Here is a 25752-nt window from a genome sequence, read left to right as displayed (position 1 = left end):
TGGTTATGGTCAAAGTGACCATGCCTTGTTCATGGTCAGGTCACTTATTAATGATAATTCAGTGATTGAGTCGTTTGCCATGAATGTGTCATGGAACTTTAGTTCACATTGAAGAACTCATAAACTAATCAAAAGCAGATCTTTGCTACTTAGGATTAGTCCAACATGGCAGTTACTTTGAAAACTCATACAGAGAAAGAGCATGAAACTCTAATCCATAGAACTATTTAAACTTTCACAGGAGGTGCTTTGCAAATTGAAACTAAGAAAGAAAAATGGTTGATGGAATGTGAGCTAATGAATTGAAACCTGGAGAGTAAAAATTTACCTGAATATGTGAATGATGCTTCTGAATTTAGAGACTCTCAAGACATCCTATTTTAATACTAACCCTAAAAGATCAGCCAGAGAGGAACAAAAATATTCATTTTATTAAATCACTTAAAATTAGCAAGTGTATGTCATCATTAATCAACTGGATGATGTCAACATTAGATAAGCAAGGTTTAAGTACATTACTCTTAAGTCTATTAATGCAACTTCTGAATGCCAGCTCCTCATTGCTACAAAATCAAATACTTATTGAACTTCAAGGTGATTGCACAAAAAAGGTCCATGGCTGACATCATGTAATGGATCATAAGAAAATGTGTAAAATTACTGACAAGTTATTTGTATATTTTATATAATGCAAATTAATTTTGCATTATACTTGAGTCTCATCTCTAAGCTGTTTTATTATTTATATGTAAATATCCAAAACTTCTTAACTATAAGTCACTTCTGGTCCAAAAATTTTAGGTAGGTACTACCCAGTTGATTTACAGGTAAATTAATCAAGATTTGCAGATGAACAAAGAAAAGTGAGTCATTATCATGCCATCTCGTGGGATATACCATACCTTTTGTAAAAAAATATTATCATAGTTTTAGATTCCATTCTATGTCGCTGAAAATCAATTACTAAAATATCTGCTAAGTAAGAATATTCTGAGACAGTATTTTATATTCCATCGAACTCCTACTCATTTGTTCTTCCACTTGGAGTCTCTCTACCCAAGAACCCTAACAAAAATTTTGTGTAAATGAAGTTCAAAAGATTTCATTCCAAAATCCTCAAAGAACCACAATTTCAAAGCAGCTTTTGCCTAAATGGAGATTTCACATGAGTTAAGTCAACATCTGAGAATGGTTCCAGTATCTTCTCAGAGTTCTACACTCATGATCAGCAGCAGATTGAAGAGTTACAAATGTTTTGTAACAGCAGAGAACACACAGGCAGCCAATGAGCCCTTGACCTCTAATCACACATGTTTCACATATAAATTTGGTTCACTGGAACTTATTAATAGTGATATCATCAACAGGTTGATTTGCTGCCAATTTTAAATGTATAGGAAGTTGTCTCTTTGAACAAAACTCTTCCCCATCAAATCAAGTTTTACTTAAAATTTTATTTGTTATACTTAGGAAAAATGAGCTCCTACCTGTAACTTTCAATTCTGTGGTTCGTCTTACAAGTTTCCCTTCATATTTAAGTTCACATGTATAATTTCCTCCATCTTCTTCTTGAACTTCTTGGATGAGAAGAGCATTTCCCTTTTGTATTATTATGCTTCTCCACATTTTTGGCTTGCATTCCTGCGGGGAAAATAGTCATCAGTGAAAAATAAATATTCACACGCCTAAGATTTAGAATTGGCAAGGTAAAATTACATGCTTGTATTCTTCCACATGCTCTTCCAAATGAGTAACTAAGAAGTTTAAACAATGTTCAGGCAATATCACAGATGCATATTATTGCATCCAGTTTGGATATCATTAGTTACAACAACAGGAGTCACTTTAAAACCTACTCTTAAATCAGCAGGATTTCAAAGGTACTAAGCAAAACCAGAATGGCATCCAAGCTCACAAAATGCAAAACTCACACAAAGAATAATGTTGACACAAAGAATAATGTTGAGTGTAGCTAAATATCAGTTTCCTGTTCTTCATAATTGATACCTGTCTTTCCTAAAAGTTCCAAGGAACAATAGTTCATTTCACCATGTAGCATATTAGATGGGAATTTGAAACATCACAAAACATTTATAGCAGGCTTTTACATTAGCAGTGGTGTTTATAAGTGTTTTATTAGATATTCTCTGTTGTAAAAAGCAAACAACAAACATCCCCCAAACAAACAAACAAAATACTGATATCTAGAGGATAGTATGGAATCTAGAAAATTAGAGCTCAGGATTTCCTTAAACACAGAGAAGGAAGATGCACCTTTGTTATAGTAACAGCATGGAGATATCAACTTGCTTTGTGAGCTTATTGATACATGAAAAGAGAAGAAAATTTTATTTAGAAACAAATTCTCCTTTCCTTTTGATGTGAAAGTCTTGGTACCACTTTGAACTTCCCAAAAAAGGAATGTATAAAACTCTTCCAGTGAGTGACGTATATGTATCCACCAAATATAGAAGAATACTCAGGCAAGTAGCTTTGATTTGGGGGAATTTTCTCAAACTACTTCTATATATTGTTCCAAGTCTCCCTCTTCTCAACTGGAAAGTTTTAACCAAATTTTTAGCCAGTTACTGTAAAACATTAGTGGAAGCATGTAGTTATAAAGAAGTACTGAAGGGTTAAAACAAAATTATTTTTACCATTTTCTGACTTTGTCAGTTGAGGCACTTATAAAATTGATTACAAAGTGGATTATGAAGACAATAGCTGAAAGTATTTTTTTTCCTTTTACCCACTGCCCTGTGTGTAACATCTGCATCAACTCTTCCTTAAGCCCACATTCCATATACATATCTCAAGCACTCACAAAATGTTGGAATCTGTTGACTCTCAGTGCCCAGCTGTGAGTGCCCGTAAATGTTTATAAATTATTTGTGAGAGCAAATACCCATTTATCATTTTTCACTATAACTTATTTTTCTCTTAGCAGTAGATTTGGGAACACAGCACAATAAATGGCACTTAAGTTTGTAGGTATAATATTCAAGAGATATGTCCACTACAACTATCCAAACACAATTTAAGAGAGTAAATAAAAGTAATAGAACAGAGGACATCGAGATATAAGGCTGCTTTACTCCCTGGGGTCTTTCTGAAGAACAGTTAAGAGTCTGTCTGAAATTATATTACATAGCATGTCTGGCAAGGTTTATCACCTATATGAGATTTGCTTCTGAGCTAAACCTTGGGATATAAGGTTTCTGGGAAAATGAAGAAAAGTCTAAACAGAGAGGGAAAAAAATCAGCCCAGCTGCCACTAACGTCATACAACAATAATCCACAATTATTTTCGCATTGCTTCCAACACTGATAGCCTCAGATTTCTAAAGAATCATTCTGAAGGTCATTAAACAAAAATATGGTCCCAATGGGCATTTCGAGAGGAAAGGAAAATGAAAGCTGAGCTGCTGTGCTCTCACATAGAGGTGGTGGGGGCAGGCAAAAGCCCACACATTTATTTTATTCAAAGATAAATGGCCTCATTTTCTAATGTCATTTTGGGGAAAATTCACATGATTAGTTACAAGTACCTTTATATTCACTGATCACAGGTATACCCTACTCTAGGGCAGGAAGTAAAAACTAAAATATGTAGAGGGCTTAGAAAATAGTTCCTGATAAACAGGCTAGAATTTTTGCACGTCCTCTGAGATAAACCTAGACAGTCTTGTATACTCTCTAACTTGCCATTTAGACATATAAATGACTCCTTGTAGCTAGCAGAAGTGGGTGTGTATGTTTATAAAACTGCAGCTTGTGGAAATATCTTCAGACCATCTTAATTCCTCCTCCAGCCATGTGGTAAGGATGCAAAACAAAACTCCGTTTGAGTGACCATATCTCCAGGCTGAAATTCAGGGTTTAAGCCAACTTCTTTAAGTCTCAGCCCTACACTTTCTATTATGGGGGTGATATTAAGTCCCATCCGATTTGCCATCAGAATTTTTATCCACCACAGTCTTAGACAATAGTACCATAAGTACAGAGAATGTTTCCATTTCTAAACCTTTTGATCCTGGATTGTATCTCTCTAGAATCTCTTGTTCTTTTTAATAACCAATGGTTGATCAGATATAAATAAATCCTCTCTAATTGGTTAACTATCAGCCAGCACTGTAATACTTCAACTGCCTAACTATGTCCTGACCCTTACAGGGTACACTAACACTAGTCTTAGGTCAGTGGAGGAACTGTATTTTGATTGGAGGAGCCCTTGGTAAGTTATCTTTACCATCTTGACCACATGAATGAATGACTCTGTCTGCTCCCATTTTTTCACCATTCAGAAAGTGATTTTGATAGTCAGTTTACCTGGGTCTCTGTATGTATATAGAATTGCAGATGTTTCCTAGGCCTTGATTCCACTTACTTGAAGCATTTCCTCTCTAAACTGCAATCTGCTAAACTTAATGGTGTCCCTACATTATTTCTGTTATATGCCACATTTCACTGTCTCATCTGTGGTTCCTTGTGACAGACATCGAGTGAACAAAGTTTAAGTGCACAGAACAATGTCAGAATAGTTGTTTTTCTAAGAATAGTTAGGAAAACCACCAAGGAATCAAATAATAAAAGCTCTGAATATTTACATTATTAATTTTCTCAACTATGTGCTGGTCATAGTACTACTGAAATAAATTGCATTAGTTTGAAGATTTATAAAAGTTGTGTTCCCCCAGTTCTTTAGCTTCAGCTTAGAGATTGATTATCCCCTCCTGGAGCAGGTTTTTGTAAAATGTTCTTTCACAATCAGCATAATTCCAGTCTATAAGCTTCAGTTCCTTTCCCTTTTGCCGTCCTTTGGACACAGATATCACATACAAGCAGTTGCCGATTGGGAGACTTGAGTGCACAAAAGAAATATTTGTTTACATAGTCTGTTCATATCAACCTGTGGGCTGACTCATTTGGCTATTGGAGTTTTTTTCTTGAAATAGTTACCACTGTCCTCATAACCCACTTATAAGATATCACCCTCATATCCGTGGCCGTGCTGTAATTCATTTGTTATGGTGGGCATGGTTAATTTACTGCCATTCTGAGCAAACAATTCATTCCTCACAGCCAGAAGATCAGAATGGGTGATTTAAATATTTCACCTGATTCTGAGGATTAATCACAAAGCAGCTGTGTGGACAAAGGCACATCAGTAACTTCTGATCCTCAAATGACTTATATCTGAATATGTAAAGCCCCTTCCCCAGGATGACTCCTTCCTTTCACCTGACTTTATACTATCCCTTGAGGCATCTACACATCTGGTTAATGGTCTTCAGGGAACTCAGATTTTCTATTGTATAAGAATAGAACAGATGGCTTGGACCACAAGTACAAATTGAGAATGAACCCTAACCTTATCACCTGTACCTCAACCCTACCTCAAATACCTAAAATACCTTACTCCAAGGAGTCTTTTACTTCTAATGTTCTAAATATCCTGTCATACCTCAGTTCATAATGTTGTTATTAATAACCCAGAGTCATGAAGAATTAAAGTTCTAGATGTTAACACTTAAATAAAAAAATACCAGTTTTATGTTTCTAAGCACTTGCTGCACCGATTTTCTTTTTTAAAAGTGGGAGTAATAATATCTATTGAGATAAAGATTAAATGAGGCTGCGCATACCAATGCCCTGTATTATAACATATCACACACTAAAACTACCTAATAAATGCTATTATTCTATTGCTATTATCTCAGTAGTCTATTTTTCCAGGTTAAATGTCCATCAATTATTGAATACCAATATGATTAACATTTTATAGAACTCTAGAGGCAACATAGTAAGCAGTTACAGGTCTAGGGCTGGAGCCATCTTTTCCAGTCTCGTAAAGGGGTTTTTAGCTACCACTATCATTCTTACAAAAAGAAAGCAGCTAAACCAACCAAAGCTCAACAGTTCTCAGATTCCTCAGACAGGTGATGTCATGAAGGAAACCTCTACCCCAAGCCCAGTGTAACAGAGAGTCATACCTATTAGAGAACATTAATTGAAGGAGTAATTAAACATTAAAGCTCCACCTAGCCTCTGAATTGTACAAAGAAAAATAGCACTTGTAACCCTTCTGGCTTTCCTTCTTTGATATCAAAAGATAAGAGTAAAGATCATGGGCCTGTGTGATAATATCTGCCAAGAGACAATGCTATGCTGAAATGCTAAGACCCAATCATGCTAAGACCCAATCAGAAAATCCTAGAATACTTCCCCTACTTTGCACTGTATGGGTAAACTGATAAGACTCCTATATAATAATTCAGAATTATGGAGTCGATCAGATGACTCATGGGGTAAAGGTAATTACCACAAGCCTATTGACCTGAGTTCAATCCTAAGGACCATATGGTAAAAACAGAATCAACTTCCACCAGCCATCCTCTGATTTTCATACATGCACTATGGCAAGTGTGTGCATACATAACCCCTCCCCACAAACACACACAAATAAACAAATGATTAAAAACAATTTAAGGACAATGCAGGATTACATCTGAAGTAACAATATGATTTTGGTCTGTTTTCAGAGAAACTTCTTGAAAAAAATTTAAAAATCAAGACTAGAGGTACATCAAGAACAAACACAGCAGACTTTTAGCTCCGAGTACCTACAATTACACTGAGAAATCCATACTGATACATCTATAACAAACTTTTGCACTTATGTAAGGCTTGGGGGGAATCACTGAAGAAAATGGGGCATAAACAATAAGAGTCATAGAAATTGGAAGACTTCTATGACATTGTGTTTCCTAAAATGTCAAAGGAACAAAAGCTATGAAGTCTCATCAAAATGGTTTCCTAAATATGACCTGAACAAGGATGGTACCAACAGACATGCTAAAGTGGACAGGCAAACGCCATGAAGCCTCAACTCTGGACACACACACACACACACACACACACACACACACACACACATACCACTACAACCACCACCACCACCAACAACAACAACAAAAAAAAAAAAACAAAAAAAACCCAAAAAATACTACAGGAAAATAAGGGATATTAAGAGTGGAAGAAATAGTCTTCCCTTGGGAAGAACACACCAATTCCAACATCCAATAATTATTTTTTGAGACTGTGCATACAAGAAATACTATAATGGTTTATATATATATATATATATATATATATATATATATATATATATATATATATGTGTGTGTGTGTGTGTGTGTGTGTGTGTGTGTGTGTGTGTGTGTGTGTGTGTGTGTGTGAGAGAGAGAGAGAGAGAGAGAGAGAGAGAGAGAGAGAGGGAGAAAGAGAATACACACTCACACACACATGCATGTGTAACTGTGATTAAAAACTAGACTCTGACTCTATATGAGAGTAAAGGAAGTATACTGAAGGGTTTAAATGGAGGAAAAAGAATGGAAATGATGAAATTATAGTATAATCTTAAAATTTAAGTGTTATTTTGGAAAAACAAATTAGAAAATCAAAACCAAAGCCTATAATAGTTTTACAGTCACACAAAAGAAAACAACACAAATGTCCATCAACTTGTGAATAATCACGTGGCTCATTCATAATTAGAGTATCTCTGAAAGAAATATACACAATTAGTAAATTAAGGGTGGAATACATTTATGACCAGGAAATATACAAATTTATTGTATTTTCAACAGTTATTTAACATTATTAAACATTTTAGCCAGCCATTTCATTAGCAAAATAATGTAATGGCCCTTTAGGTTGTTGTATAATGAGGGCTCAAAAACTATTTCAAGCTTTAAGAAAACAGTCACAGGTAAAGCAAAATAAAATAAAATAAGATAGTTATCTCATTAACATAAGTGATGATATTTATAGATAGTCATTGCTAAACTATTGTTGTTGGCTATAAAATTAAGGCTTTAATATCCATTTTTGGAGAATTTCATACATTTTATTTCAGTTTGTTATCATAACAGTTATGAAGTTAACATTTATATTAAATGATAGTATGAACAAAGACTGTTCTTAGTGTGTGTGTCAGGGTAGATATATTTGTTTACAAGAACTGATATTGAAATCTTTGATTAATAAAAGTAAAATATTTTAAAATCACAAGTAGAAGAATGTTAAATAAATAAGGTACCCTACATCCTATGAATCATTAAAGAATAAATTAGATCTGGGACTGTGTATTTAGCTTAGTGAAACAGCATGTGTTTAATAAGTGTGGGATCCTGAGTTCAATCCTTACCATTAGAAAGCAACTAACTAGGCTGAAAATTTTGACCATAGAAGAATATTCATGTTTGTGTGTAATGCAGAGTGCTGAAGACTAGTATACACTGCAAGATACTATTATTTTATAAAAATGGGGGAAAAGAAAATGTGTTTGTATAGGTATGTAAATAACTACAGCTTATAGAGAGAATATATATGTTGTGACTTCAAAGAAATTTTATGCATATTGAGAGAAGAGGAAAAGAACGTGAAGGCAGGAGTTAGGGGAACAGACTATAAAATAATGCAACATGCAAGTGATTTACGTTAGCTGATGTGGTTAAACACAGTGGAAGGAAAAGCTATGTCTTCATAGACTTGCACATTGCTTGATTTCTCAAAATGATCTCCTTTACACACACACACACACACACACACACACACACACACACACACACACACACACATACAGAGAGAGAGAGAGAGAGAGAGAGAGAGAGAGAGAGATACAGAGACAGAGACAGACAGAGACACAGAAAGAAAGAGACGTATTTTAAATATAAATACTCCTTAACAAAAATACTTAGAAGTGTTTTGAATTTTAGATTATTTTAGATTATGAAATGTTAGCATGTACCTAATAGGCAGTCTTGAATACAGAGACCAAAGGTAAGTACAAAATTCACTTATTAGAATAGTTTAAATACAACTTTATGTAGCACTTAGTTACTTTATACATAAAGCAAAAATTGTATGTATTTTTCCACTTGTGGTATCATTGCTTTAAATGCTTGAGATTTTTGAGTAGTTCACATGTTGACATCTTAAATTAGTGATGATCAACATGAACACATAGGTATGTATACACATTCATTTCTTTTCACTGCTCTTTGAGCTTTGGAAGCCATTTGGGAAAATATGCTTAAAATAGATCTTATCCCATTTAAGCAAATTATTCAATCTTTTGTCCTCAGATTCTCCATACATAAGAAGTTGAATTGGAAAAGCTGCAAGGTCCCTATAATATAATTCCTGCTATTTAGTTTCACATGCATGTTGAACAACAACAGATATTTGCCATTCATGTAAATTTCAGTTTCTTTGGACATTCATAATCCCTGCAGAATCTTGTAGAAGCATTTGGTCTTGTTTCTGGACCAATGATTATTATAGAAACTTGTGGTTGCATAAATGAAGTGAGTATGCTAGAAGTTTAGAATAGCTAGCTATTCAGTGGAGTGATCATTATGGCAGTGTGATAATGCTTTCTGTTGCTTTTCAGTTCAGGATTTGAGCCCAGTTTCCCACCTCTTAATCTAGTGACTGTCTCTAAGTTGTATCACATTCTTTTTCTGTATAGATAATAACCACCAATAAATAGCTTCATATCCTTTATCTAACTGATGAATTTCAGATATAGGACTTAAGATATCAACCCCTGCTGAATAGAATGACAGGACAATCATACCTGATTTACTCTTAGGTTAAAAAATCATATATATATGTATATATATATATATATATATATGTGTGTGTGTGTGTGTGTGTGTGTGTGTGTGTGTGTGTGTATGTGTGTGTGTGCATACATGTGTATATATATATATATATATATATATATATATATATATATATATATATACATATATATATGCACACATGAGAAAGTAAATGAGAGTTTATATGCCAGTGATCTATAGCACTTTGGGGTCCATTGTAGGGATTAATGTAGTATTAATGTAGTATAAACATTTGAATTCCTGGTTTTCAGCCCTAAATCACTGAAAAGGGCCTAGAACTGCTAACATGGTTGGGACATGTTGTCTTCTTGCTTTTCTCTACCATATTATCAATTTCTTAGTTTATAGTCATATAAAAAGGCTGTGCTATCTCTTGTGTACTGAGAAACTATTAAATAAGCCTGAATTCTAATAAGTTTTTCTTTTGGTGAAAAACATGCATGTGTATTACACTTGACTCAATAAAATGATGCTATTAGTCATGAGTAGAAGCTATTCTTAAATGATTTAAGTGAAACATATCCTTCTTAAAGCATTGAGAAGAGACAGTTTATTTATTTATTACCTCCAGGAAAATGGGGCCATGAGTTTACTTTGGTCACTACTCCATTGCCAGTTCCTACTATGGTGTTTCAGCCAGGTTTTTACCCAGAAAGGAACCATTGAACCAATGATCTATAGAACGAATGAATATGAAATCATCTATTCTCAGTCACAATCAATTATAACTAATAAGCAACATTCATAATTAAACAGGCCTAGTGAAAATAAGGAAAATTCAAACTGCCCTGTTTTTTTCTCATTAACATTGGGATACCAACTGAGGCAACTAGTCAAGCTAGATGAATATTGCAAGCCAAAATACATTTGTGTGTACGTGTGGGCATGTGTATGTTTGCACTATTGGTATTCTTGAAAAGCTAGCAGTCCCTTTCTTTTAGAAATTGGATACATGAAATGTAAACTTGCTGGGAAAATAAAGGGATGAGAGGCAAGGGGACAAAGGATGGTAATAGAATAGCATAGCAAAAGTACATATATTCTATACATGTGTGAAAATGTTATAATGGAAGTAATAATGTAAAATTAATACATTCAGGTGAAAAGTAATGTAAGAAAAGATGAAGGAAAATACACGAAAAGACATAATACTCATATGAAAACTGTCATCAGAGTATAAGAAGGTATTAAATGTTGTTCTTAAATCAAAAAATATATACTTCCTCTTCTTTCTAAAATGCTAATAAAAACCATGCACTGTTCTACCTCTGTGTCTAGCCTTAATTCATATAGTATCAGCATGAATTTTTAAAAATGTAGCTCTTTTTCTGCCCTCCTTCTGTTGACCAATGAAATTCAATAGAAGCTAGTTAGGCCACTTTTATCTCCTGCATTTATATGCACAGACAAGATTGGCTTGCTCATCCATCTTTATGAAAACATTCCCAGTGCTACCAGCTAAGTCTCATTTCTGTGATATGTGTTGGAAGGAGACGACAGACTTTAGAGGTCACCACCAACATATTGTACAAAATCTTGGAAACTCACAAGAGAATGTGAGAGTAACATTATTAGAGAGACAATTAAAAAAAAAAAAAAACAGAGATGGACAGAAGGGAAACCAGAATATAGAGATTGCATACTTGAAAACAAAAATTCAAAGAGGATAAGGAAATATGTTTTCACTGCAAAACACTAGAAATGAGACATTTCAAAATTAGGTTTTGTCCCAGAATGAACTCTGTATGAATATATCCTCCACTTTAAATAGCAGTTCTATAGCCAGAGAAAAAAAGTCCCTTCCTGTGTTGCCAGGTAGGAAATGCACAGACTTCAAAACAAATACAGAGTGGGGTACCCAAATATTACCTTCAAAAAGGAAATAGTTTCCCAATACCTCAAAACATCTTCTAGGGTTTATTTGAATCTTCATATGAGAATCAATGGTCAACAAAACATTTGGATACCTCAGAGGTTCTTTAGTGTCATATCCAAAATGAAAGGCACACGCAATTATGTAGTTTTTCTGTCTGATTCTCTAGTCTTTTCTTCCACAAAAATGGGGATAAAGTATTTATATAGTAGTTCTAAGGAGTAAGTCAATACACAGAACAAGCATTTAGTATAACAAAGAAAAAAGGCAAATTTTACTGAAAACAAAAACAAACTAACAATAGGAGGAAAGGGGGAGATTCTGATTAACTGTATGAATTTACATTTATATAGGATCAATAGTTTGTAAAATAGTATTATTTTATAGTAAGTTGACTATAATTAACAAGGTATTGAATTTTTTAAAAAATATAAGAAAGGATTTTGAACACTCTCACCACAAACAAATGATACTTGTTTGAGGAGGTAGATTCTTTTAATCTAATATAAATATTGCAACATAAATATTGCAAAATGTACACATGCATCAAAACAATGCAATATCTAACTCTTACATACAATTTTATGCTTTTCTATCAATTAGAATAAATTTTAATTTAATAAACTAGACTTTAGACACTATTATTCAGGCAAAACTTGAAATCCTTTTGTTCTGGATTTATTGGCTCATTTGGAGAGGGGAGTGAGGGGTAGCACTTCCCCAGGAATAAGTGGGGTGTTGAAAGACATAAGTAAAGGGGAAGAAGGAAGTTAGCAGAAGATAAGATGAGATAGAATTAATTACTACACAAAGAGCTTGCTGACCTTGAATTTACCCCCAGCTGCTTTCTCTGGGGTAGATCAACTCTCCATCCCCCCCCCCCTATAAAACTGAAGTGCACTCTCTGTTTACTTCTTTTTGGGGGGTGGCATGGCTGGTTTTTAAAAACCCTTCATCTTATAGAAGGATCCATGAGCAAAATTGAATCATTGTAGAAAAACATAGTAATTAAGAAAATGCTTTCTCAGGCTGGAGAGGTGACTCAGTGGTTAAGAGCACTGATTGCTCTTCCAAAGGTCCTGAGTTCAATTCCCAGCAACCACATGGTTGCTCACAGCATCTGTATTTGAATTCAATGCTCTCTTCTGGTGCATCTGAACACAGCTACAGTGTATGCATACATACACAATAAATAAATGTAATATGTTGCATCTCTCTAAGATTCTTTCTCTTTATTAAATAAGAATAAAAGGGGGCTGAAGAGATGGCTCAGTGGTTAAGAGCACTGATTGCTCTTCCAGAGGTCCTGAGTTCAATTCTCAGCAACCACATGGTGGCTCACAACCATCTGGAATCTAATGTCCTCTTCTGGTGTGTCTGACAGCTACAGTGTATCCACATAAGTAAAATAAATAAATCTTAAAAAAAAGAATAAAAATACTCACCATAGAAATTGTATTGACATTTAGATAGGATAATATAGAGGCAAAGCTTATTGCAGGGAGTGGAATATAATAATTACTTAATAGATGCTAAGAATTTTAATGATAGTATGGAGGGTCCCATTAAATTTTGATAGTCTCCTTGAGAGAATAAACTTGATTTATAATAATATTATGTTTCCCAAGAAAGGGAGGGACCCTAGATGAAATGTCCTACATTGGGGAGAGGGAACTTGTAGAACCCACCTCCGGCAGAAAGACAGGGCATCAAGTGAGAGATGCCTATCCCACAGTCAAAACTCTGACACTTAATTTTTCCTCTCTGAAAGAACTGTAGGGATGGAGATGGAGATGAGCCTGAATGAAGAAAAGAAGGTCCACTGATAGGACAAAAGTGGGATCCACTTCAAGGCCTGACACTAATACAGACGCTATGGAATGTTCACAAAAAGGGACCTATTATGACTGCCTCTGAAAGACCCAAAAAGCAGCTCGAAGAGTCAGATGTAGAATTTGTACCTAACCAATGAACAGAAGCTGCTGACCCCAGTGGTTGAATTAGGGAAAATCTGGAGGAATCTGAGGAGGAGAGAGACCCTGTAAAAGGACCAGTAGTCTCAACTAATTTGGATTCCTGAGATCTCTCAGACACTGGACCACCAACCAGGCAGCATACACCAGCTAATATGGGGCCCCCAACACATATACAGCACAGGACTTCCGGGTCTGGGTTCAGTCAGAGAAGATGCACCTAACCCTCAAGAGACTGGAGGCCCCAGGGAGTGGGGAAGTCTGGTAGGGTGGGTGGGGTAGTGTCTACCTCATGTTGGGGTAGAAGCAGGGAGGAGGTATGGAATGTAGAACTGCCAGAGGGTAGGCTGGGAGGGGAATAAATTCTGGAGTATAAAATAAAAATAAAGAATAATAATAATAAAAGAATAATGTGTCTAAGGTTATGCAATTATTTTCTGCTTTTTTACCAGGCCTGTCCTTGTGTGCTATATTCTACGTCTATTGAACCCGAAGGCCTGATTCTACCTATTTACTTCTGTCCTGTGTTGTAATGGGAGAGGAAGACAACTGGCTTCAGAAATGTAGGCAGGTGGTAAGCGAGGCTATGCTACTTATTCTGTCCTCCCTTTTCTCTTTTATGACTTTCATATACATTCTTCTAAGGCTATTACTCTTGAAAAGTCACTTTCATTCTTTCTGCATTCCACTGAATGCTCCTTAGAAGTAAGAGTTAGCAGTTAACTCTAGTGTTTCCCTTAGTACCTCAGTAAATATATTCTTCATCCAATGCCTTTCCGTTTGACTTCTGAATGTAGCTCATGCCTAGGTAACTTTACCCCAACTGTGCTCTTAACTGTGTTTACATGGGCAGCACAAAGCTTATTTATCACTTCTGCCTCTACTGTAGTAGCTCATGTTGTGCATCATAGCAACTGTGGTTATCCTTCATAAGTGGTACTACTGATAATGATGGCCCTTCCTTCTTCATGGAACATAATACTTCTATATGTCCATCAACTAATTTGGTTTGTGTTTTAAAAGTCTTTATCCTTCTTATTTGCTGAGGTGGAAGTTTTATTTACTTTTTACCAGTTGGGAAAAGTGGGTCAGCTTCTGACATCTGTTGATGAAAGTACAGGAATGTTAGTGACACCTCTAAGTCGCTTCTTTGTAAGTCTGTTGATTCTTCTCAGAGACTGTTTAATATCAAAAACTGGCAACATCACCTCAGTCCCAAAGGTTGCTATTCAATAATGTTAAAAAATTAATTTGACTTCATGCTGAATTACCTTGTACCATACAACATCAGGTTCCTGATCAGACTTCTTAAAGTCATCCATGTCTGGGCAAGAGATCTCCTTTCTTTTAGTAATTTCAGATTTCTCTAAGTAGCGGATCCTGCTATTGTAGCACAGGCCAGATTCATTCTCTGCAACAGTCAAGGACATTGACACCTTCATGCAGTATGTGGAGTTTCTGTAGGGACAAAGAAATAAGAAAATGGCTTTATTGGCTGTTTACAACTTTTGTACTCTATATATTTCGAGAGTATTGACTTTTCCATTTAGAGCATTGCCTAGAAGTGAGAAATGACATCAAGCCAACACATAGCAACTTTTGTCTTGAACCAACAAAATGGTGTGAAGCAAACATGGTGATGTGAACTTTCCTGATTATGAGATAGTTATGGAGCTTCAAGGCTAAGATTTAGCAATCTATGAACTTGTAACACATACTTTACTCCTAGCAATAAATACTGCTACCTGAATCTTCAAAAAGGAAAGTTGAGACCCTTGTGAGAACTGGTCATAGAAAATTCTGTTCTTCATCTCTCTTTTGGTAGTTCTCCTAGTGATTGCAGAACTTAACATTAGTTTCTACCCCTACACCAACATTTTCCCCTAAGGTATATGTGTGTGTGTGTGTTTGTGTGTGTGTGTGTGTGTGTGTGTGTGTCTGTGTGTGCGTGTGTAGAATACCTGTTAATATATAGAGCATTTATTTTACTTACCTTTTTATAATCATATTTAAGACTGTACTGAATATGCTTGTATATTCAGATTTACACTTCTCTTCTAAAGGTAGACTCACAAAGTTAACAGAACTAAAAATTTCTAGTTGAGTTTGAGATAATCATTACTTATCACAATATAAATTGCTTTTCAGACACACCAGAAGAGGGCACCAGATCTTATTACCAATGGTTGTGAGCCACCATGTGGTTTCTGGGAATTGAACTCAGGACCTCTGGAAGAGCAGTCAGTTCTCTTAACCACTGAGCCATCTCTTCAGCCCCTATAAATTTTTTTTCTCATCACACAAGAATAGGGCTCAGTTCAACCAGTGGTGACCAAAGTTTTCTGAAGTAACAAAACAGACTCCTACATTTGGAGATCTTAAAAGATAGGGAGCCCCCTTGCTTATTGTAATGGTCAATGATCATTACCAATTTGACAATATCTATAGTCATCTAGGAGAATTATCCTAAGCATGATCTAAATCCATGGTGCTACTACAGTTTGGGTAAGTTTTTCTATCACAAGAAAGCTGTTCTAAAACCATACATGTGTGTTTAAAATGCTTCTTGAAATGGGCTAGTGGTCAGAAGTCCCACCCCTAGACAAAGATTGATAATCAACTAATGACTGCTAAGAAAAAGAGAAATATCTTCTTTTTATGGATGAAGCTCTAATAAATTACTCACTACAAAAGAGGTCAATCCTGAATCCATATACAAGACAAACATCAAAAATAAATACATCATGTTTTATTTATATATATATGTATATATATATTTGTGTATATACATGCATGGGTATGATGATAATAAAGAAAAAAACTACCAATTTGAGAGGTTGAACACTTATTAAAAGTACGGTTGCAAAAAATTATGCCTACATTTAATGAATTTCAATAATTTTAAACACATAAATCAATATTCTATCTTCCTTTCATTGTGTACATGATTTTTCTCTACCCAGAGATGTCAACCATACAAAGGGAACTGCAGTGCATGAGAGAAGAGACTCAGAGCATCTTGACAAGATTGAGAAGGCCAACTGTAAATCTCTGTAGAAATATTCAATTGTTCTTTCTGGAGGATGTTTCAGGACCACATCTAAATTAACATTAACTCACTGCTACAAATATGAAGTGTCAACAGTAGCTGAGCAAATAAAAGTAGCTGTAAGACATAATATGCAGTCACTGATAGTGGAATGCTAACCCCATGGGCTTGCACTCCCCCAGAAACAACTCACAGACTGTATGAAGTCCAAGAATAAAGAAAACAAAACAAAACAAAAAAAATTTACAAAACAAGAAAACTTTAACTATTTCCATGTTACATTTTGTTTTACATGTACTTTAGCTCATTGTAACTATTAAGTTTTCAAGGCATACTATCAAACCTTGAAAAAAAATCAAGTACTGACTAAAAAATATATTCATATAGTTTTATGTAAAAATTATGTTAAAATCTGAAAAAAAGTACTGACAAAAATGTATAATTTTAAGCAAAAAATGTTTAAAATCTATACATTTATCTTTGTTTTGTAAAATAAAGTTGTTTTAAAAAAAAAATAAATAAATAAATTTCAAGTAATTTAAAAATAATAAAAAAAAAAAAGTAGCTGTAAAGTCCAATATCGGATATAATTAGCATGCCAGCAGCACATTTGAAGAGGACTCCTAATGGTTGGGGCCATGCATAGTTTAGTGGTCATTCATTGAAAGTTCACAGCATTCCAAGCATACAAAATACAGAAAGGCAGATGGCTCTACACATTTGGTTTACAAACAAACATAATCAAAGAAAATAATTACAAACAAAATACTCATAAAATGGGACTGGGCAGGTGTTATCAGAGAATAGTACTGAAGTAAACCAACTCTGATGTTCAGACACAACACCAGTACATTCTGTATGACATTGCTTTTCATTGTTTCTAATGTAGGTTTACAGAACCCAAAAAACTAGGATTCAAAAAGAACTTATGCTTGGGGCTGGAGAGATGACTTAGGAAAGTGCACTTGTTGCTCTTGCAGAGGACCAGGGTTTGGTTCTCAGAACCTACATGTTGGCTCATAATTACCCTTAACTGCAGTTACAGGGAATCCAATTACTTCTTCTGGCCTCTACAGGTACTGGAAATGCACATGGTGCACATATTTGCATTCAAGTAAAACACCCATACACACACAGTAAAATTCATTAATCTAAAAATTATTTGAAAAAAACAAGGTCTTGGCTGATGTTAGACACTTTATTTTTAATGTCATAAAGCTAAAGCCACCATTTAAAGTCTCAAAAAAGAAAAGTAACTACTGGCTCAACTATAAAAACCAGATTTTTAGTATAGCTTGCATTGTTATCTTTATCATCAATAATTAATAACAGTAATATACATTTATATAATGATCACAACAATATTTACAATCAAAAGAATAATTGTAAGGGGTTAAAATAAGTGGTGGATTGGGATAGTTATTTGTACAAGAAATGGTCTGCAGGTGTTAATTTGGGGAACAGATCAGACAGCAGAGGTCCAGAAAAGTCAGGAAGGATCGAAAAGATACAGTGAGTTGGATACAAAAAGGAGAGCAAATGAAAGGAAACTTTCAGGTACTATAAAATACTAGCTACAAGACAAAGGTCAGAACTTTGGAGGTTAAAAGGTTAATGATGTTCCACTAAATTTTCTGGTAGGCTTTTTGAACAAATGTTTTCTATAATAAAACCCAGACCTCCAGGCAAAGATTTGCAGGCACAAGAGATGTTCTCATGTGTTCATTCTACAACCTCTCCAAAGACTAAATGATTTAGACCTTGTGAGCAGCACTTGTATTAACTTGGGGTGACCATAAGGGCAGGGGACTCACCCTGAAAATGGCTGATGAGTTGCAGGAGGAAATGTTTCAATCCCCTCTAACCCTTAAAACACAAACAACCTTAGGCCAGGGCCCTGCGTATACTCACTCATTCTGACTCTGTTCACTTGCTTGTCAATTGTGGCTGACAAATTGCTTGTTAACCCATGAACAAGCTCTAATATGAAATGGTTGGTGATAACCAAGGTCTCTGGAACTTAAAGACAAGACCTAGTTTGAGTCCTGTTGTCACTGTGGCTGACCTAGTAGAGGTGTGATCAAGGATTCCTCACAGTCTGAGGTTCAAGTTGATTTTTATTAGTCATGTAATCCAGTTCTGACACAGTTACTGCTAACAATCTTGCATTATTTAAATTTTATTTTGAAAAATGCCTCAGGCCAGTTCTATTAAAAAAAAATTCCTGCAAGTGGGGCCTAAAAATGTTACTTTTCTTTCATTAGGTACAATTAGAGCTCTGCTAGGTTGAGGAGGCAGGCTGACTAGTGTGCAAGAATGACAATCATAAATTATTTTTCTTTCCCTCTTCACATCCCAAGAGGGACAAGAAACACACTATTGCTTAATGGAAGGAAAGGGCCTTTACAATGATATTCCAGCAATAGCTTCCAATTACTTGCATCTGTAATCTTTGCAGGGAGAATTATCTCTTTGTATCCGTAAGGGAATTGTTCCAGGATGCCCCAACACACTTCTGAAGCAAAAAAATCTCAGATGCTCAAGCTTGTTTTTAATGGAAGATAATATTCTATTTGCATATAACCTATACCTTCTCCTGGATACTTTAAATCCTGTCCAAATGACTTATAACTAATGAAAGCTATATTTACATAGAAGCTATGCAAATATGTAAATAATGGTTGTACTGGGTTGTCTAGTTACTACTGACAAAAAGTCAGTACATATTCAGTACAGATGAAATTATTTTATTTCTATGAATCATTGGGTCATAGATATTTGGGTCCATGAGCATAGAACTTACAAAACAAAAAAGCTACCCCTATTTCCACTGTTATTATCATAGTTAATTATGGGAAAGTAAGCAGGCAAGGGAAGTGTCAACTAACAGGAATAAAATGTAAATGTAAAGAAGATCAAAACTTAACGTTGTAAACTGTATCTAGGTAGGACAAAGACCTCTTTGTTGTTACTCTCAGAAATGAATAACAACATTCCTAAACACTCAAACTTGTAGTTACTCATGTCAAATTTGTAAGCTGATAAAATTAGAAGTATGTGTTTGTTTACAAATAATGTATTAAAATATTTTCATTAACATGTGTAGCAAATCTGCTGCTGCAAATTTTTGAATAAATGCCATAGTTTTCTATACAAAAGTTTAATGTCAGCTAGTTTAACTTAAATTTCTTGCTTTTTTCTATCAAAAGCAATTATAAGAGAGAATGTTGATCAAACAGTTTCCCAGGCAAAGGCAAGACTTAGACTTTCATTAAAAAAAAAATCAAAATATCCACTATAACTCACATTTACAAGTTGTTTACATTACAAAATCTAAAGTTTAGTTTGAGTGTATGTGATTTTGTGTGACATGGGGGTTAACCAAGAGTCAAGAATCTAAAGAATTAGGAAAAAATTAAGCCTTAAAATAGAAGCATTAGTAAAAGGGCTTATAACATAGCAGAATTCTTTTAAAATAGTTTCTTTCATACTCTTTTTTATTAGATATTCTCTGTATTTACATTTCAGATGTTATCCCCTGCCCCCAATCCCATCCTGCTCCCTGCCTATTGCCTCCATGAAGGTACTCCCTCTCCTAACCTCCCACTCCTACCTCAGTGCCTTGGCATTTCCCTACACTGGGCAAAGGAGCATTATTTGGAACAAAGAAGCATCTATTGATCAATGATCTAAAAGTAAAACCTTTCACGTTGTCATTTCAAAAATAAAAATTGTGGCTTGAAGGCAACTTTTCAGTTATGCACACTCACTGTTTCTAAATGACCCAGGTTCAGTTCCCGCATCCACATAGCTGCTCACCACCATATATAACTCCAGTTCCAGGGAACGTAACATGCTCCTCTGGCTTCTACAGGCACCAGTCATGTATGTGATGCACAGACAGACATGAAGGCAATGAACTTATGGACAAAAAATAAAACTTGTAAAAACTGAAAATGTGAATTGACATATGTGTAAGTAAGTCAATCTACTATTGTTAAATGAGACTGCTCTCCTCTAAACATAAAAGAAATCATTGCTGTAACAAATTCCCAATTCCTTTGTTGATTTTTCATTTCCCAAATGTATTACTAAAAGAAGGATGTCTTAAAATATTTTTGTTTAATTTCTTTCAGATTCACTGAGTTTATTTTATATTATGTTTATGAGTGTTTTGATCACATGCCATTGGGACCTGCCTTGTGGGTGTAAAGAATTGAACCTCTGTTCTCTTTAAGAACAGCCAGTGCTCTTACATCAATGAGCCATCTCTCTAGCCCATGAAAATATTTTTGAAGTTGATGCAACAATTTTAAGACTAATATAAACTATAACTACACAAAACTACAATCATGGAATATGAATGCAATAAAACACCAAAAGAGGGCAGTTGGCTAGTTTATTGATATCACTTAATGAAAAAAAAACTATATAATCATTGAAATGATAGTTATTTGCTAATTTCTGCTTGTTATGCTAAATATATACATTGAAAAGCAAATGAAACTCTAATGTAAGGATAAAATTTATTGATGCTATAAAAAAACTTGGGAGAAATACAAGGTCATTTGAAGGAAAAACCACCCTTTGTTAAATACTTTTAGTTTATAGAGTTTTGAAGAGTTCAGAGGTTTTGGGTTTTGTTTTGTTTTGCTTTGATTTGCTTTTTATATGATGTTTTATCAAACAAAGAATGTATTATTTCACAATGAGGTAAACAAAAAAGGATGTGTTGGGGGTATGAACAGGGAATATTTTCTCAAGTGCTTTGAACTCCCACAGTTATAAATATCCAGCCTTTGGTATGTTATTCTTAATCTCCAACTCAGAATTGTCCACTCATTTCCTTATAGTTTACAGTACAGTTAGGGGATATGTAAAGGTAACTCTAGAAAATAAAATGAACTGTACTTGAGAAAATTGCTGTTTGAGAAAATATGCCCCCTAAAATCAAGAGACATGGGTTCAAACCCCACCTCTATATTATCCTAACAATGGGTCTTTGGCCAAATGTTTCTCAGATTTGAGAGATATGAAAAAATGAGAATAATAAATGTAATTGTTCTTATATGGTTAATACATTCCAAAATGTCAGAACTGTAAAGTCTGAGAATTTTTAATTAATTTACCAACTAATAAGTTTAATAAACACATATTGACAAAAGACATGGTCCTCCTATGTCCAAATTCATAAACCCTAAGTTAGTAGTAGTAATGCAGAGCAACAGGATTTGGGTTGTTTACTCACACCTTTTTTTTTTTTTTTTGCCAAAAATAGTTTATTGCATAAAATGTAAGGAGTTCCCAAGCACACTTATATTAAAAAAAAAAAGAAGGCAAAACAATAACAGTAACAACATGCCTTTTAAAGTTACAGTTTGTTACCAGTGATGATAGTTTCCCTGGAAAAGCCCCAACATGAAGACTAACTCTCTTGTGAGATAACTTTTTATAGAAATGAGAAACTCAGAAAGCACTGAAATGTTGGACCCTCCAAACTGGACATGGACCCAAAGACCCTGTCAGAGCCTGCGACCACTACAGAGTAGACTAGGCTAGATTTCCAAACTGATGAGCAGTTAGGGTAAGATATCTCATGCCATAGCATTATTCTTATCACTGGGGTCCTCCGAGGCTCCAGGACTTTTTCTTTTCAAATATGATGATCCCTTTAAAATCCAGAATCTTCACCTGCCAATTTCTGTTTCAAAATATATGAAAAATATATATCATGGTGACCTATAAGCCTATGGCTTTGACAGTATCCAAATACTGGTTTGTTTTGAAATGCAGAATTTAACCAACTTTCTAAGTATACACTAAGACTACCTTCTGAGACAGCAGGTCCTGCTCCCTGTAACCCAAGTCCATGTAAAGTCAGCCTTACATCTTCTCACAATCACTGCCTGCTACAATGGTGTAAAAATCTAAAATCACGGCATCAATTGGACATCTACCAAAAAAAAAAAAAACAGTGATAGAAATTTCATGGTAATTTTTTTAAACATAAAAACTAATAGTATAAAGCACGGAAGCCAAGGTGTCCAGTATAGGACATGATACAGGACATATATATGATATATGCTCAAATGGTACACAATGGTGTAAGCCTGCCTTGAGAAAGCAATCCTTCAGACCTGCCTGCAGTTTTTCATGAGCAAACCCAAAATTCCCAGTTTTGGCTGCAAAGGCAGCAATAATCAAGTTATATTCACTCAAAATAGGCTGAAGGAGATGAAGTACAATAGAATCCCTTAGAAATAGGAGGGAAATAGCCAAAACAAACAAACAAACAAACAAAACAGAAAACTTGAAAATTCAACTTCAAGGTGACTTAAAGAACCCTAAGAGAATGCCAGCTCCAATCTAAGAGTCCTCTTAAGAGTACTCACACCTTTTATTTCATGGGATAATATGGAGAGGTCAACGTAAGCAATGCATTCCAAGACAACTGAAGAACCTCAAGCTTAAGTTAAATAGATCTTTTATAATAGTCATTGGAATTCTGGCTCTTTCCTGTAGAGAAAATAACAATATCATTTTTCTAACCACTACTCTAAGAGACCTTGTTCTTCAGTTTAAAGAGAGATTTTTTTTTATACATACAACTTAAAAAAAAAAAAGAGGTAGCCAGATAATGGAGAGATGACTCCATGGTTAAGAGCACTTGAGGACCTGAGTTCAATTCCTAGTCACCACATAGTGGCTTATACCTATCTAAAATGGGATTTGATTTCCCCTTTTTATGAGCATGAAGACCAAGGACTCACATATATGAAATACATAATAAGTAATTTTTTTAATTATTAGTTATAAATATATATATAACAAGCAGAGCTCAGGGGAAGATGTGTAAATTTCCCTGAGAAGGGACAATAGGATAGACATTGTATGTGGACAGGGGTGGGTAGTTAGGAGTTTTGGAGTGATGCCAGGAGCAGGAAGGATCAAATATAAGGAGGACAGACGGTAAGAGTGCTAGAAGAGACAACTGGAACTGTGGGGAGCATCTCAGAGATGAACTAGAAACCTAGTGCAATAGAAACTTCCTGGAATCTATGAGGGTGACCCTACAAAGACTTCTAGAAATATGGGATATGGAGCCTGAATTGGCATCTGTTACCAGGCAAGACTTCCAGTGGTGGGATTAGAACACCAACTAAGTCACAATACCTCATAACTACACTTTGTCCTGCCTACAAGATGTGCTGGAATAAAGATGGCACAGAAATTGTGGGAGTAGACAACCAATGACTTGAGACCCATGAAATGAGAGGGAACCTATTCTTGACATGGCTTGGAAGACCAGGAACCTGAGCTGCAAAACCCAGAGACCTCGGATTTAACCATACATAACTGTCAAAAAAAAATCAATGAAAGATCCCTAATGATATTCTGCTATACTCATAGACTGGTGTCTAACCCAACTGTCATTATCCAGAAACTGACAGAAATAGATGGAGAGACCCACAGGCAAGCATTAAGTAGAGCTTAGGGAATCCTGCCAAATAGAAGGAGGGAAAGAAGGAGCCAGAGGGGTCAAAACATGAAAAGAAAACCTACAGAATCAACTAATCTCATCTCATGGTGGTTCACAGAGACTGAACCAACAATCAGGGAGCCTACATGGGTCTGACCTAGGTCCTCTTCGAATGTGTTACAGTTGTGTAGCTTGATCTTCATGTGGGATTCCTTCCAGTGGGAGCAGGGACTGTCTATGTCACCATTGTCTGCCTTTGGACCTTTTTCCTCATAATAAGTTGCCTTGCCCAACCTTAATATGAGGTAAGGTCACTAGTCTTATTCGAACTTGATATATCATGTTTGGTTGATATCCTCCCTGGGAGGTATGCTCTTTCCTGAAGGGAAATGGAGGAAGAGTGGATAGGGAGGCAGCAGGTAGAGCAGAAACACTGGGAAAAGTGGGGAGAGGAGAAACTGTGATCAAGATGTAATAAATAAGAGAAGAATAATGTTTTTAAAATTTTTAAATGTTTTTATTTTTATTTAAAAATAATATTTTTATTCATATAGTTGATAACTATGTGAGATAAAAGAAGATACTAGTTGATCTAGGGTGGTAGTTACAGGTGGCTTTGGGTCACCCAGTGTGCATGTTAGGAACTGAACTCACGTTCTCTAGAAGAGCATCAAATGTTCTTAATTGTTGAGTCAGTGGAGGAAATGGGGTGAGTGTGGATGGTTGAAGGATTAAAACAGTGGATACATAAGATACATTTTTCAAGTTCTACAGATTATACTACTCTGATGGTGAACTTCCATCTGAACTTTAATTAGTAATGTACTAAATTAGCTCAGTAATTTTAAAAAGTGAAACTAATATTGGTATTGGGAAGGAAGTAGACAGAAAATGCTTTCTGCTCAATTCTCTAAAAGCATTAAATGGTTCAAAATGCTTATTAATTCATTTAAATAAAAAACTTCAAATTAAAGTAATAAAAATAAAATGGTAAATAAGTTAAATAAAATAAAAGTCAATATGAGGTGCCCTCCATACATTTCCTGTTTAACTACAACCCAATTCTGTGTGTAAACAAATCTCATCTTAAAAGTGCTAGAAAAAGCTGGGCTTCCTTCAGTCATAATTACTAATTCCAGGAAGTCTAGAGATCTAACAATTCCCAGTATATCAAATGCCTACCTACAACCAATCAAATGGTTTCTCTCCTTTCAGGCTTGGCTTAACTATTCCTCTGTTTTTGTTTTTTGTTTTGTTTTGTTTTCTGGTGGCCAAAATGCTCTGAATTATTTTTCTTGTTACTTAGTATTGCTGAATTCACATAATATCATTTATTCAAATAAAGTTTAAAATTTGCCGATTTTTCTTCTCTTATAATCAGTAAGAGTGAGTTGTGGTTGTTGATTTTTCCCCTCACCCCTGGAAGAGTGGTAATGGAGGTTTTTAAGACTTGTGAAACCATTGCATGTCTAGGCTGAGGCATATCATCAGTCCTTTGCTTGGGATAAGCTCCTTGCAAGGAGAGTGTGTGAATTTTAAGTAGCCCTTTAGATTCATTTCTTTTTGCTTCAAGTCTTTTCTGCTTTATCTTCCCCACAACGTGAAGATGTGTGTGTGTGTGTGTGTGTGTGTGTGTGTGTGTGTGTGTGTAAGTTTTCCTTACTTCCAAAGAGGAGTAGAGA

General features: G+C 35.1%; 1 protein-coding gene across 1 annotated transcript in view; it reads right to left on the bottom strand.

The window, feature by feature from the left end:
* Positions 1-25752, bottom strand: part of IL1RAPL2 (interleukin 1 receptor accessory protein like 2) — a gene marked incomplete at both ends in the record, with an annotated part of 1190107 nt that overhangs the window by 602740 nt on the left and 561615 nt on the right. Inside the window, 2 exons of the mRNA XM_080910286.1 lie at positions 1488-1641; positions 14813-14999. Coding sequence (XP_080766412.1) covers positions 1488-1641; positions 14813-14999 — 341 coding nt within the window. The remainder of the gene's footprint in view (positions 1-1487; positions 1642-14812; positions 15000-25752) is intronic.

The sequence above is a fragment of the Micromys minutus genome, assembly GCF_963924665.1.
Source record: "Micromys minutus genome assembly, chromosome: X".
NCBI classification, from domain to species: Eukaryota; Metazoa; Chordata; class Mammalia; order Rodentia; family Muridae; genus Micromys; species Micromys minutus.
This window is presented reverse-complemented; position numbering and strand designations above follow the sequence as displayed.